At 39.8% G+C, this 14,482-nt stretch overlaps 2 protein-coding genes across 3 annotated transcripts in view; one reads left to right on the top strand and one right to left on the bottom strand.

Moving 5' to 3' along the window:
- The window catches only part of slc1a6 (solute carrier family 1 member 6), a 26,970-nt gene extending 14,968 nt beyond the window's left edge, over nucleotides 1–12,002 (top strand). For both annotated transcript variants that reach the window (XM_066695550.1, XM_066695551.1), the window contains exons 2-9: nucleotides 2,372–2,770; nucleotides 3,138–3,345; nucleotides 3,880–3,922; nucleotides 4,860–5,179; nucleotides 5,591–5,824; nucleotides 6,218–6,412; nucleotides 6,651–6,785; nucleotides 7,369–12,002. In XM_066695550.1, coding sequence (XP_066551647.1) covers nucleotides 2,416–2,770; nucleotides 3,138–3,345; nucleotides 3,880–3,922; nucleotides 4,860–5,179; nucleotides 5,591–5,824; nucleotides 6,218–6,412; nucleotides 6,651–6,785; nucleotides 7,369–7,567 — 1,689 coding nt within the window. In that variant the 5' untranslated portion in view covers nucleotides 2,372–2,415 and the 3' untranslated portion in view covers nucleotides 7,568–12,002. The remainder of the gene's footprint in view (nucleotides 1–2,371; nucleotides 2,771–3,137; nucleotides 3,346–3,879; nucleotides 3,923–4,859; nucleotides 5,180–5,590; nucleotides 5,825–6,217; nucleotides 6,413–6,650; nucleotides 6,786–7,368) is intronic.
- Nucleotides 12,003–14,482, bottom strand: LOC136718551 (immunoglobulin lambda-like polypeptide 1). Its single transcript, XM_066696299.1, has 4 exons — nucleotides 14,383–14,482; nucleotides 13,838–14,047; nucleotides 13,264–13,314; nucleotides 12,003–12,593 (listed from the first exon to the last, which is right to left on the bottom strand). Exons 1-4 carry the CDS (start codon nucleotides 14,429–14,431, stop codon nucleotides 12,265–12,267), a joined length of 639 nt encoding a protein of 212 aa, XP_066552396.1. The 5' UTR covers nucleotides 14,432–14,482; the 3' UTR covers nucleotides 12,003–12,264.

Genomic DNA, 14,482 nt, shown 5'->3' with positions numbered 1-14,482 from the left:
TAATTATAGTGGACATTTTTGTTACCTGCATGTAATACCTTGCACTTGTCCACATTGAATTTCATCTGCCAGGTGTCGGCCCACAACTGAATATTATCTAAGTCCCTTTGAATAACCTGTGCTGCCGAGATTGTATCTGCTGAGCCACCTATTTTAGTATCATCTGCAAATTTGACAAGTTTGCTAACTATCCCAGAGTCCAGATCATTAATATAGATTAGAAAAAGCAAAGGCCTTAATACTGATCCCTGTGGAAATCCACTAACAACCTCACTCCAGTTAGAAGTGACTCCTCTAATCGACACCCTCTGTTTCCTATACATCAACCAGTTCATAATCCATCTACTTACATTACCCTGAATACCTACAGCTTCAATCAGTCTTTGGTGTGGAACCTTACCAAAAGCTTTCTGAAAATCTAAGTATATCATATCCTATCATATGCTTTCACATGATCTGCAGCTGCAGTTTCAGGTTAAAAAAATTCTAATAAATTAGTAAGACATGATCTGCCTCGTCTAAACCCATGTTGACTATCTCCAAGAATATGGTTTTCATTAAGATGCTCCTCTATTTTCTGTCTAATCATTTTTTCCAACATTTTACAGGTGATGCAGGTGAGACTGATTGATAGGACTGTAATTATCTGGCTCAGTTTGTCCCCTTTCTTGTGGATTGGTATGACATTTGTCATCTTCCAGTCAGTTGGCACATCCCCTGTTCTAAGTGTCATTTGGAATATTTGAGATATTGGCCTATAAATAATTTCCCTCATTTCTTTAAGTACTGTTGGAAATATACCATCTGGCCCAGGTGATTTGTTTGGATCCCTTTAGTAGCTCCTCCTCATTTATTCTGATCTCTCTTAGGGTTTGACTAGTCTGATTGTAAACCTGTGGCATGTTATCTGTTTTTTCTTTTGTAAAAACCTCTGTGAAATACTCATTTAGAACATTTGCCACATCTTATTCATTTTCCAAGATACTTCCATTTTTGCCATTTATCTGTTTCACTTCCTCCTTTATTGACCTCTTGCTGTTGTAGTGTTGAAAAAAACACATTGCATTAGTTTTAGCTCCAAGAGCTATGTTTCTTTCTATTTTCCTATTTGCTTTCCTGATCCCTTTCTTAAGATCTCTTTGCAGATCAACAGTTAAATATTCTTTGTGTTTTGTTTAATCTCTATCCCTTTTGTATGCGCTATACAGCATTTTCTTTCTCTTGATATTTTTTTTGCATACTTCTATTAAACCATTTTGGCCAATGTTTTTTGGTCCTCAAGGTGCTAAGTTTTGGTACAAATTTCTCCTGAGCCCCTCAAGTAGCATATTCTTAAAATATACCCATCCATTTCAACTGAATCTGTATCCAGTGTGCTCCAGTCTACCTCTTCTAAGTGCCACCTCATACCTTCAAGGTTTGCTTTTCTAAATTGTAGATCATTGTTTAGAACCTGGTCCTTGTTTTTTGGAAGTATGCCTCAAAGCTAACCATATTGTGATCACAGTTTGCCAGTGGTTCTCTAACTATTGTCCCTCTGACTATCTTGGTCATTTGAAAAGATCAAATCAATGCATGCACGCTCTCTGGTTGGTTCCGTGACAAATTGAAATCCCCCATTATAACAACCACATCCTTGCTACATGCAGTCCTGATTCCACTGTACAATGCAACATATTTCTGAATATCTGAGTTGGGTGGTCTGTAACACTCCTACCACTAATCCTCAGGATCTTTTATTCAAAAGTTTAACCCACAAAGATTGTTTCATTACTAGGATCTAATTTGCGTTCTTCTGCCTCAATGTCATTTCTGACATATATATATGTAGGAAGTAATATTTGCAAAATAGTCAAAGAAGTTGAGGAGAGCTCACAACAGCTTCTGGTTGTGCAACTCCTTCTTTGTTTCCTGTCATGTTACTTCCTGTTCCATACTTGTACTTTCCTATTTTTGCAGTTATTTAGATTTGCGTCTGACTTACTGCCAGCAGCTAAGAAATTAGACTCATGAAGCCTTGTGGAGGCTTTTTTGGGTGATGCTGGCATTCACAGCATGTTAGCCCTCAGTCATGAAACAAGTCAGGACTAAGATGTCAGTAGATCACAGAAAATATGTTTCTTCTTACCCTTCAGTAATGGTGAGCAACTCTGATGCTGAAGGGCCAGGGTGGGTAGATCTCCTTGTAAATCCCCACCTGTTTACAACCTGGTATCAATGCAAAAATTGTTCAATTTAACAAATAAGTGGAGCGATTAAGACCTACTTTGAAGAATGCTAAAAAGTGTTTTTTCCTCATGTTCCATCTTGTTAAAATAAATATTTCTCTCTTCTCTGTCTGCCCCCCCCCCCTCCCTGTGTCAATCTGCAGTTTCTCACGAGACCTATTTGCTAGACCAGGTGCTGGAGCTGATTATGAATGAGAGGCCTACCAACGCCAACAGCTTGTTTCTGAACGAAGACTCCGACAAGCACTTGCACCCTGACCGTGGCTTCCAGAGGCTGCGCAAGGCCATGCAGAAGAAGGCATCTCGAGCTCAGGAGAAAATGACCTCCATCACCAGGGATAGCATCAAGAACTTCCTGCGGAGGAACGCCTTTGTGCTGTTCACCGTGGCCGCTGTAATAGTAGGAATCATGATGGGCTTTGGTTTGCGACCTTATGACATGTCTCTAAGGCAGATCAAGTACTTTTCGTTCCCTGGTGAACTGCTCATGAGGATGTTACAAATGCTGGTCCTGCCACTTATTGTGTCAAGTCTTGTGACGGGTAAATGCAATGTCCACCATTTTACACTTTAACCTCAAGTATTTTTTTTTTGATCCTTTAAGGCTACTTGGTTTCCTGTTAGGTTTCCTGTTATGTTCATGTTATGTTATGTTTGTTTATACCCATCGACTGCTTTATTAAATAGAGAATTCTGGTGTTGGGGGGTTGCAGGGTCCTTTTTGAACCAGTTATTGACCTAAGCTAAACTACTCCCGTTTCCAGATCTGTAATGGTTGAGGTGTATAGGTTAACATTTTAGACCTGTGGTCACCTGGAAACAGGGCCAAATACTAATGTTGTTATGTAGCACACCTCACAGACATTTTCTGGACCTCCTCTGCTAACACCTCTGTTGTTGTGTTCCAAGGCCTCTCCTCTCTGGACAGCAAAGCCTCAGGGAAGATGGGTATACGAGCCGTAGTGTACTACATGGTCACCACAGTGATCGCCGTGTTCATTGGCATCGTCATGGTGATGATCATCCGGCCTGGCAAAGGACACAGGGACAGTCCGACGCCCACCAGCAGCAGCATAGAGCAGGTCCAGGCCACGGATGCATTCTTGGATCTCATCAGGTGAGCAGCTTGTCTTTTACCAAAACGACTGGCAGAGCATTGTCTTTATAGTTGGTAGAATGGTTTTGGAGGCTAATAGATCCAGTGAGTTTGGCTGTGCAATGGATCACACTCTCCGGGGTGAACTCCAGGTAGTTCTGGGTTTAACCCATGTATTTTTCCAATGGAGGTTTCTTTAAACATCCTTGGAAATTCTTTCCCCACTAAAAGTGTGGGAATGTTCCTTTAATTTGGTTTGACATAAGAATCATCCTTTTTTGACATAATAAGGATGTAGATCCCTCTTTTAAAAAATCTACTGCAATGTTGCTTGGGCAATGGTTGGGATTTATTCCACTTTTCATGTGGGTGGTAGATTCAATTCAACCTAAATATGATCCTTCATATGACTGAAACACTATATATACTGGTGTGTTAGTATTGTGAATAAATAAATCAACTTGTAAAGTAATCATTCAGATAGGAGATGCCATTTGGCTCTATGTCCAATCCAGAAACCATTTAGTGATCCATGTTTGTTTCCTTTTCTTCCAGGAACATGTTCCCTCCCAACCTGGTAGAAGCATGTTTCAAACAGGTATGCCTATGACAATATGGTTCAGCCCGGCTAAACACTGTGCTAATTTAAAAACTGATAAGTAGTGTTTTTCAGAGCGGGGGCTTTAATGTTATATCCAAGAAACTAATAAGATATTGAGGGCAAACAACAATAGAACAGGTTCTATATAGTATCTCAAACACAGTCCCAAGTTATGTTTCTTTAATTGGTGGTGTGACAAGTGAGGAGCCACAGGTATTATAAGGGGACAGATAGACCATCACTTTGTCTTTAAATCTCTGCATAGGTGAACTGCAGTGCTTTGCTGCTTCTATAAAGTCAATATGAATAAAAAATAGATCATTCCTATTGACTCTAGCAGTTGTCTGTCTTCTGAGAGGACTTCTATTATATATGGTGCAAGGCAGCAGTGTGGATTAGGGGTTAGACCTCTGGACTCCTGAGTGGAGGGTCATGGGTTCAATCCCAGGTGTGGGACACTGCTGTTGTGCCCTTGTGTACTGTACCTAGATTGCTCCAGTAAAATTCCAGCTGTATAAATGGGTAATTGTATGTAAAAAAATAACGTGATGAATTGTAACAACTCCAAGTCACTCTGGATAAGGGCATCTGCTAAGAAATAGAATAATAATAAAATATATATATTTTGTTGCTGCAAAGGGCTGAGCAACAGAGGAAATGTTTATGCCATCCAGATGTTTGGAGGACATTTCTAAATTAATATGCAGCAATGATTTAGGTCTATGGCGTGTGCATTTGTTCCAAAGTTTCTAAGAAGAAACTGTATGAACAGGAAACTGAAACTAGGGACGCAGTGTGATAACAATATTTGTCTTGCAATCCTCTTGGGAAAAGAAAAGAGCCTGCTTTTTTCCATTCGGATGTTCAAAAACTTAACAAGAAGTTTGAGAGCCTGGCCTGTCACGGAAATCTAACCCTATTGTGTCTGCACCAGTACAAAACCCTCTACACCAAGAGGGTGTACAAGAGGAACATCACGGCGGCAGTGAACCTCACCGACATTGCCAACGTCACAGAGTCCCCCATCTTGATCAACATCAGTGGGCTTCTCCAAGGGATGCAAGAGACCATCACTGTGGAGGAGATCATCCCTATCTCTGGCTCCTCCAATGGAGTCAACGCGCTGGGCCTGGTGGTCTTCTCCATGTGCTTTGGGCTGGTGATCGGGAGCATGAAGCAGCAGGGGCAGGCGCTGCGCGAGTTCTTCGACTGCCTCAATGAAGCCATCATGCGCCTGGTGGCCATCATCATCTGGTAAGCGCTCAGGGAGCTCCTCTACTCCATGAAACCTTAGTGAAGCTGCTGCTGCTGCATAAATCAAAGAAGGATCCACACACTTTCTATTAAGTAACTTATCTTTTAAAGCATATTTTGTTATTGGTATGGTTGTTCGTCCACCTCCCCTGCCTCCGCCGTGCAGCTTGCGTTGTTGACAGGGGAAGGTAGCATCAAGTGCCAACCTAGCATATCTGCTGGCATTGGCTCAAACTGTGCAAATATACTGACTAGTCATCTCATTCATGTAGGAGTGGCCTGGGCAAAGCAAAATCAGATGCAAACAGTAGACCGCTCAGCCTTATTTAAAGTGGCAGGTGTCTCCTTCCTGTATGTGGTTTTGTGTTCCCGGGGGGGGGTTCTTAAGGGTTGCCTTCCCTTGTCTCTCAGGTACGCTCCTGTCGGCATCCTGTTCCTCATCGCTGGGAAGATCCTGGAGATGAAGGACTTGGCTCAGGTTGGGGGCCAGCTGGGAATGTACACTGTCACGGTCATCGTGGGCTTGCTGGTCCACGGCCTCTTCGTTCTCCCGCTGCTCTACTTTGTCGTCACGCGCAAAAACCCCTTCACCTTCATTACCGGGCTACTGCAGGCCCTCATCACTGCCCTGGGGACCTCTTCCAGGTACGGATGACCACGCTGCATATCTCCACACACTCGTACAGCCGTGCTTCAGGCAGGATGGAAATCATTAGACTGTGGCATCTTCAGCTTTACTTTTAAGTCACATAGTTATCTCCACAGACACACACAGGAAACTCTAGTCCATTAACTTCTGTATTCTGCATAACTTGTAATTAACTTGTAATTATTTTTAACTGACAATGAAATGAACCCTCTGCCCCTAAAAACTGCATTGCTATCAATTAATATGGTTGGTGTTGGTTTTACCCCTAACCTAACGAAGTTGTGGGTAAGCTTGGAATATTGACTTTAGGCCTTCATTCCAAACTGGCCAATATGTGTCATTATGGAGTACCCACTGAGGCTGATGTGAACCGTGTCTGTGTGTTCCAGCTCCGCCACCCTCCCAATCACTTTCCGCTGCCTGGAGGAGAACAATGGCGTGGACAAGAGGGTGACCCGGTTTGTCCTCCCAGTGGGCGCCACCATCAACATGGATGGCACGGCCCTGTACGAGGCTGTGGCTGCCATCTTCATTGCCCAGGTCAACCACATGGACCTCAATTTCGGCCAGATCCTCACCATCAGGTAAAGGGTAGGGCAAGGACACAGAAAATCATTTTTTGAGATTGAAGACACTGTAATCCGTGGGCAAGGGCTTCTTTGGCTCCTTGACTTTCTAGGATGTTGAAAAAGCTTTGCTATGTGCAGGACAAGGAATAAGATCTTCAAATAATATAAGTGTGAACTAGGCCTTGCTACTTGCAAAAATAAATAAATCTCAGTCTGTGAATCATTTTTGTCTGCGGTTTGTTTTCTTGCACAGTATCACAGCCACCGCAGCCAGCATTGGAGCAGCTGGAATCCCTCAAGCTGGTCTGGTAACCATGGTGATTGTATTGACATCCGTGGGACTGCCTACTGAGGACATAACGCTGATCATTGCAGTGGATTGGTTCTTGTACGTTTCTTGAATGTCATCCTTGCTTACATCCTTGTTGATGGGGTGGGGGTGAGGTTCTTGAAGGTTAATGATGCAGATGTGATTCTGTTGATTTGACGTAGGTTACCAGCACTACACTGCAACCAGGTTTGCCCACCCAGCATCCCATTAAAATGACACACCATTATAAATATAATGAGCTTGTATAGTTTAAGATTCAAATGATCGATCAAACTCAGTGCTGTCAAACCCTTGAAGAACCCAAATCCATTGTGTTCTCTAATCTACTTTGAATGAACACTTTCTAAAGTTTCGGAAAACTCGTTAGTTATTGATAAGTAAATTGCTCGTTTGGTTAAGAAATCTTAAGCAGGTGAATTAAGGACGATCTTGTTCTTGAGGACTGATTCAAGTGTTTTTCGCAAATTATATGTAAATGGATTAATTGAGCAAAACACATGCTTGGCTGATTGGCAATAAAATTTGTCCAGGTCTATTTTAATAGAATGATTTAAAGGAGGTTGTCTAGCCCTAACTGATGCAGAAGTGTGGAGGAGTGCTGCACGTTTCTGATGACCCTGCTCTGTGTGCGTTTTTGTAGGGATCGCCTACGGACCACAACCAACGTGCTGGGAGACTCGCTGGGCACGGGCATCATCGAACACCTCTCCCGGCATGAGCTGCAGACACAGGACGCTGAGATCGGGAACTCCGTCATCGAGGAGAACGAGAAGCCGTACCAGCTCATCTGCCAGGAGAACGACGCACAGAAGCACCGCAACAGCGAGACCATCATGTGAGCGCCCACCGACCAATCAACTGCCTGGTCAGCCGACCAGCTGACCGGATCTGACCACTCTTTCAATAAAAAGGCACGGGGGACCATTAATGGGAAGAGGATGGTGTCAATACAGATTCACAGAAGGAAGACAGATGATGGTATTCCCCCAAAACACCACTTTCCCTTCCCGTCTTTGTGGCTCACTTCCCAAAAATCATCTCCCTCTTCCATTACGCTATTCTTGTTGTCCACGGCAAAAACATTTTTTAAATTTGTGTTTTTTTATTCCCACGTTTTATTCATGAAAAAATTGAACTCTTGATGTTCCAAGAACAAAATGGTATGATAAATTGTAAATCTGGTTTGTAGCAGATGGCTTTAAGTATGCATTGCTGCTTTTCATTCAGAAAATAGGTGTGAGGTGGCTATGATAATCCACTGATGAACATTGTTTTTTTTAATGACCAAATGACACAAATAACAGTATAGAAAACAACAATGCAAGTGCTGCAAATATTCTTGTTTGAAAATAGTCCTGTATCTTATGCTCATGTGCTCACCCCCATCTCAGTCTACATAAAGCATTCTGTAAAGACTCACATGATTAGTAAAGTAGTGATGCAGGGTTGAGTTATTACAATTATTTAAATTCTGATTTTCTTTCCAGGGACATACTCATGTTTTTTTGCATGAAGTATTTTACCCAGTCTGCTGCTGCTCACAGCTCTTTACATTTTCAGTCCTGATTTTCCAGTTTTGAATCACAACACTGTGATATACTGTGTGTATATATATATATATATATATATATATATATATATATAAGATTTCAGGACAGGAATCCATTATGTCAGTGTTTCCCAACCTTTTAATGCTGAAATCTCACCTACTTAACATAACATCAGATGCATTCTTCACACAACTTTAAAACAAATATTACGCTCTGTTAGAAACCTGAGCATGTTCTGTTGCACAGTTGTGTAGTTCTGCTCTGCATTGTTTATTTGTTTCATAGTTTATTATCCTCAAATCTGACATTCCAACACATGTACGTTCATGGTTGAAGGCACTAATGTAGCATGACACACTGGTTGGCAAACTCATATTGGGTAAATAGTTCTATCCATGTGGACCCACCTCTAATGCATTCATAGTTATCATTCCTGAAGCTGATTTATATTTTGATGATGTACTTATTGTCAAATTAGACCATTTTAATTGGCCATCACATTTCCACAACAATAAGCAGTGCTAACATAGAATAAATTATTGATTTAAATTCATTCCACTGAATATAATATTTTCTAGTGTTAAAATACTTTGTTCTAAACTCATTAGGAGAGCGGTTGTGTTTTTCTTAAGCTAAACTGCCACCTAGTGGGGCATTTCAAATCAATCCAGTTGAGCAGCAGACTGGTTCACTACATGCACTTATACAAAACTAGAAATGGTTTTGACAATCTTGAAGTACAATATTTAATTATATGAAAGTACTTTCCAATTTGTGTAACAGCTGAATCTATTTCATGTCATTTCGGTACCACAGCTGTATTATAATGAATTCAGTGATGTTTTAGTTTCAGCTAAGGAGCTACGGTTGTCCAACAAGAAGCTGAATGTTGCCTTATTATTGAAAGTGTTTAGTGACCTAGAGTGTAGTATACGCCTTACTGCCCTCAAAATGCCAAGGTACTGACTGTGGTTTTGCTGTGGGGAATGGATCACTCCACAATTTGAAAACCATGGTCCTTTTAATTGTTTGAATTTTCTTGCTGTTTTCTTTGGATGTTAACAGTATGGTGCAGTTCTGATGGAGCCTGTTGTTTTGATGTGAAATGCATGGACAGACAGTGACAGTTTTTATATTATTCTTTGTTTTTGTTCTACAGGCTGCCATTTTTGTGTACTTTTGCTATTAATTTTCAGATGAAAATGTGGGAGATTTTATGTTTATTTACACTATAATATTTGTAAATACGTATTGCATACTGTGTATAGAGTAGTTTGTACGACAATTGAAAGTAGATGCCCTGTTTTTGATTGATTTCCCCCAGTTTAATGTGAGATTGATACCAGTACTTCATACTGCCATTGAAACCTCAGATTCTCACTTTTAGTGGAGACTTTTATACTGCATTTACACTGCAAGGTATACACTTCTTATAACCTTTCTGTGTTGTGTTTACACTGCTGACGTTTTAGGGACCACCTGCACGCATACCTCCTAATTAGAATGCGTGCTGCGTCATGACATAATCACCGCCCATGCGCAATGAGTTTTCTCTTCCCCAAAGACGGAAGTAAACAAACATATCTGCCTTGTTAGCTTGCAGTTGTATGGTAGGGGTTAATGTGAGTATTCATTACAATTACTCGTGATCAAAGTAGAAATAAAGCAACCGAATGTCTGAATATAAAGAAATAAAGCAGCTGAATGTCATTTTTGGGTTATTGTGTAACATCACAAACGAAAGCGGAAAAGAAGGAGAAAAAGGAAAACAAACACTAACGAAGGTGTGCAATGTGCCATAAACTCCTCAATTACGTGATGTTTAATTAATACGAGAACAAGAAGCGGCCGCGCCCATACAGAAACACGTGGTTCAAGTTTGAAATTGAATCCACTTATTTATTACATTGTAACTTACTTATGCCTGGAGATCAAATACATTAACTTTATTTTTATTAAAGTCCAGTGGTGCTCAGCGAAACGTGATCAAGGACATATCCTTATGTCTTTGTTCAAGGCTATTTACAATAAATAAAGCAGTGCCATTAATCCTCACCAAATACAACAATGAATGGTTTGAGAAATGTAATAGATTAATTGCACGTTGTGCGTGAACCGTCCCCTTACTTACGTAGGCAGGACGTTTTTAAGCCTTCTCAGGACCACCTCTTCAGCAGGCCGTTTTTAATTGTGATTTTGAGATGCTTTGCACAGTATTTCCAAAATAAGGGTGCATTATTCGACAAGCTACTGTGTGAAATCATATTACTTCCACATCCATTCATATATAAATTTTGAATAACTGCTTTATCCTCTATATGGCCATAGTGAACAGGACCCTGACAGGTACACCCTGAATGGCAATATAATATAGTTTGGACTCCTATTTAAAAGCACACAGTATTTGATTTCACTTAGTCCTCATAGTTCCAATGAAATACACATGTTTATTGATCTATATATAGTTATCTGATATTTTCAGATTTTGCCCTTCATTTGAAATGTAGTAATTGAAAGAAATACTTTTTATAATGTTCAATGTATGTTTTTCCTAAAAATGTCTGACAGTTCTTATTGTTTGTGTTGTTTATTTGTTTTTATTCATTGCTAAAGCTAATAACATTTTGTAATTTAATTCTCAGTTGTTTATGGGGGCCAAATGGTGCTTTATTGTAGTTTTCAGTGCCAATATTTTGGATGTAAGTATGGAAGATTGTTTTAGCAAATAAATGGTTTGGGAGTTATGTAAATCACCAGAAAGTGTTTGTTTTTGTTTTCTCTCCCTTCCCCCATGCTAACAGACCATGCATTTCAAAATGTCAGGCATAACGTTGCCCAGGATTCATCAGAGTGGATAAGATGAGGCTGTGTTTGAAATTCAAAAGTAATCTTGGAAAAATAACAGGAAGTAAAGTATTTGGATTGAAATTACATCCACCTTTCCTAACACAGTATGTGAAGTGTCAGAATAAAGCTTGTAGACTCTTTATTCATGTTTCCCTCTGTTCCAGAATCACATAATCCTGGCCTGCGTTAAAGAAAGCCTGCACCCCAACAGCCAGGAACAAATTGCAATCATTTCACTTTGTGTGTCAGAAACCCCTAGCGTCTGACCGCTGGAAGTGTGCTATGAAGCACTGAGTCTGGAATGTGCAGTTGGCAGCTGAGATACATTTTTTATTTAATCTGCTTCTGAATGAATATGTAGAAATCAAGAGAAGTTTTGTGGCTGTTATTGTTTTTTTATTATTATAGTTTGCTTTGTTATAGAAGTATAAAGAAATCAGAAACGGTTGTGTTTTTTTTTAGTGAAACATGAGCAAAATCTGTAAAAGGGACTTGTTCATTTAATAAAAAAGAGGAACCACAAGACTTTCATAAACATCTGTTCAGAATATTATCACAGCTCACAGTCTGTGATGTACTTACTTAGCCAGAGCGGAGGATGTGTACCAAACAAGACAAAGAAGTAGCCTCAGTTTTGAATGCAAATTCTTTGACTTATTAATAGATCTTTCGGTATTAAAAACTTTAAATAAATCTTTTTTTTTTAATATATCTTTTGCATTAAGTAATAAAGGTGTTTCTCAGATCTAAAGGTTAAACATTTTCAGAAATGTGTGGTTATACGGGAGTCTGTAATTAAAATGTGAAAATGTAATAAAAGACTATTGAACCTCAAATCTATTTTCACACCCCAGTAAAGATTAAAGGACAATTCTAATTCATGGTATTAGATTTAATTTATTTTCATTTTCAAAAAGGCAAGTTGACATGAGAGTCAGTTTCAAGAATGAGAAGAATGGCTTTAATACAGAAAAGGAAGCAACAGAAATAACACCTGTAAGATATCAGCAAAAACTCCTAGTAGCATGAAACTAATGCAACAAAGCTAGTTAAGTGAGACAAATCAAACCATTTGATCTAGAGACAACACAATTTGGTTCTGCTTTGTTGTTGCCGCGGTTTAAAGTTTAGAGCTGATTCTATTCTGCAGTGCAGTTTGACTTTTTTACCTGCCGGGAGGCGGAGGCAGACCCTCCTTGAGAGACGGTGCAGCAGTAGCTGCGGTCGCTGTCCCAGTCCGCCGCGGACACGCTGAGGAAGCTGCTCAGGCTGAAGGTGCCGTCGTCCTGCACCGAGGCCGGACTGGTCACCACGCCGGTGGTCACTGGACTCCCATTGGTCGTCCAGCTGACTTCAGCAAACCCTTTGGATATCTGATTGGCCAGGCACACCACCATGGCTTTCCCATTGGCCAGCTCCTCCTTGGATGGGCGCAGGAGGGTCAGTGAGGGCACAGGTAACCCTTGGGCTGAAGCACAAATAATATATAACAAGTTGTAGGAGCAAAACCAATCACAGGCAGTGATGTTTATATTGGTAATAATAATGTTTTTGTATGAAAAAATCTAAAGGTTTCATCAAGATATTTATATCAAGATCTCTCAAAATTAGAACATTTTGGAACTGTAAGAAATCATGCATATAAAAACAAATACTTCAGTATTATTAGTTTATTAAATAATATATGTATTCATTTTACTATCCTGCCACATTTTTTATTTTAGTCTTTAGTGGAATTTTAATCAACTTACTGTATTTGTCATTATTATTAACCTCAATTCGGTTTAGTATTGGCAGTATGGATATGCTCCCTATATATTTTATCAGACTAATACATTAAAAAGCAAGCAAAATAAAAACAAAAAGGATTTTGTTTTAAGTTTAATCTGTCAATTGAGGATTATTTTTCTAAGGAAATATCTGATTCAAAAATTCTCCCCATTATCTATCTCAAACAAAAGTTGGGGATTCTTTTTTTTTTTCATTGACTGTGGCTGGATTCACACATTAATATATAATTGCCATTTGTAAAGCAAAAGGGATTCAGAAAAAGTACCCAGCTTCTGTTATTCAGTTAATACTTAAATTGAAAATATGTTTTTGTTTTCCTAATACAAGAGTGTAAGCAAGAGTCCTACCTGCAATGGTTAGCTTGGTGCCTTGCCCGAATACACACAGTATGGCATGTTACAGCAGCCTCTGTACAAAAACCTTCAAACACTGAAACCTAATAAAATACAAAATTAGAAAATAAGTAAATAAACAAAAGGTATAGAGCAGTCACAAAATAAAATCACACAATCACAAGATTTCTTATTTACATTGTAGGCCTGTATAAATTAAAAATAAAAATACATCTTTAAGGGATGGATATGATTGCCACTGGTCTTAGCTGATACAAATATCATTAGTTAATTTGTGTTCTCATGTAAATTAAATATATATACACATATAGGGTATATTATTCTTCATTTCAGTGTAAGGTTGTTGTTATTGTCATGTATAGGCCTTGGAACTTCATTTGTAAAATGTCTCATGTAACAGGAGGCCAGAAAGACCCCTACCTGTGGGTTTTTGTACTAGAGTGAATCACTGTGATACGAATCAATCTTCAGCGTTGACCCATTTCCCACAGTAATACACAGCCACGTCGCTCAGCTGTGCGTTGGTAATTACCAACTCGTATGTGGTTCCTGCACTGTCTTTAGTGGCGGTCTGAAGAAAAGTTTGGACCATAGCTAGGAGAGCTCCAGTGATGATAGTGTTTAAGAACATGCTGGGGGACTCCACCAACAGACTGCTTGTAAAACCCTACAGCTTTGTTATACTTCCCCTGCCCTATGTTGCAGCTAATTTTTGCTGTTTCTTTTGGCATCACAGACACCAGGTTTGGCTGGGTCAAGACAGTCTGACACAGCCTACCTGCAAGACAAGAACAGAACAAAACAATCGATACATCAGATGCCTTCCATTTCCCAACAGAGCGGTCACAGTCAGTCCTACTTATGTAAAAGATTAACCCTGCTGTGGTACCATGGGGTCTCTCTGACCCCACCCCAAATGGTACTGTCAACGTAACTTTTTTCATGGTACCAGAGCAGGATTAAATAAGTATAGTCAGACTACTACATAATAAGTGGCAGCATTTTTTTAAATAATCTTCGACAAGCTCCAGATGTGCGACCTCATTCAAATGGCAAGTAATGTGCGACGGTTACATAAAGCAGTTCTTCCTTAAGTTATAGTGCATAACTTACCAGAGATCTGAGCCATGAAGAAGCTCATGCACAGACAAAGCAGAGACATGGTCTGGTTTTGAAATTTGGATTTGTTCTTGAAGACAAACACCTGTTTCTG

This window comes from Amia ocellicauda, chromosome 22 (assembly GCF_036373705.1).
Source record: "Amia ocellicauda isolate fAmiCal2 chromosome 22, fAmiCal2.hap1, whole genome shotgun sequence".
Classification (NCBI taxonomy): Eukaryota; Metazoa; Chordata; class Actinopteri; order Amiiformes; family Amiidae; genus Amia; species Amia ocellicauda.
Note: the sequence above shows the minus strand (reverse complement) of the source record. Positions and strands in the feature narration are given on the sequence as shown.

What these genes read in the sequence shown, in the direction of transcription:
- LOC136718551 (XM_066696299.1), bottom strand. Translation starts at nt 14,431, where the DNA reads ATGTCTCTGCTTTGTCTGTGCATGAGCTTCTTCATGGCTCAGATCTCT. An exon ending in TCCAAACTTTTCTTCAGACC is followed by an intron (nt 13,315 to 13,837) that starts GCCACTAAAGAC and finishes AGAGGCTGCTGT; the next exon opens with AACATGCCATACTGTGTGTA. An exon ending in CACCAAGCTAACCATTGCAG is followed by an intron (nt 12,594 to 13,263) that starts GTAGGACTCTTG and finishes TTTGTGCTTCAG; the next exon opens with CCCAAGGGTTACCTGTGCCC.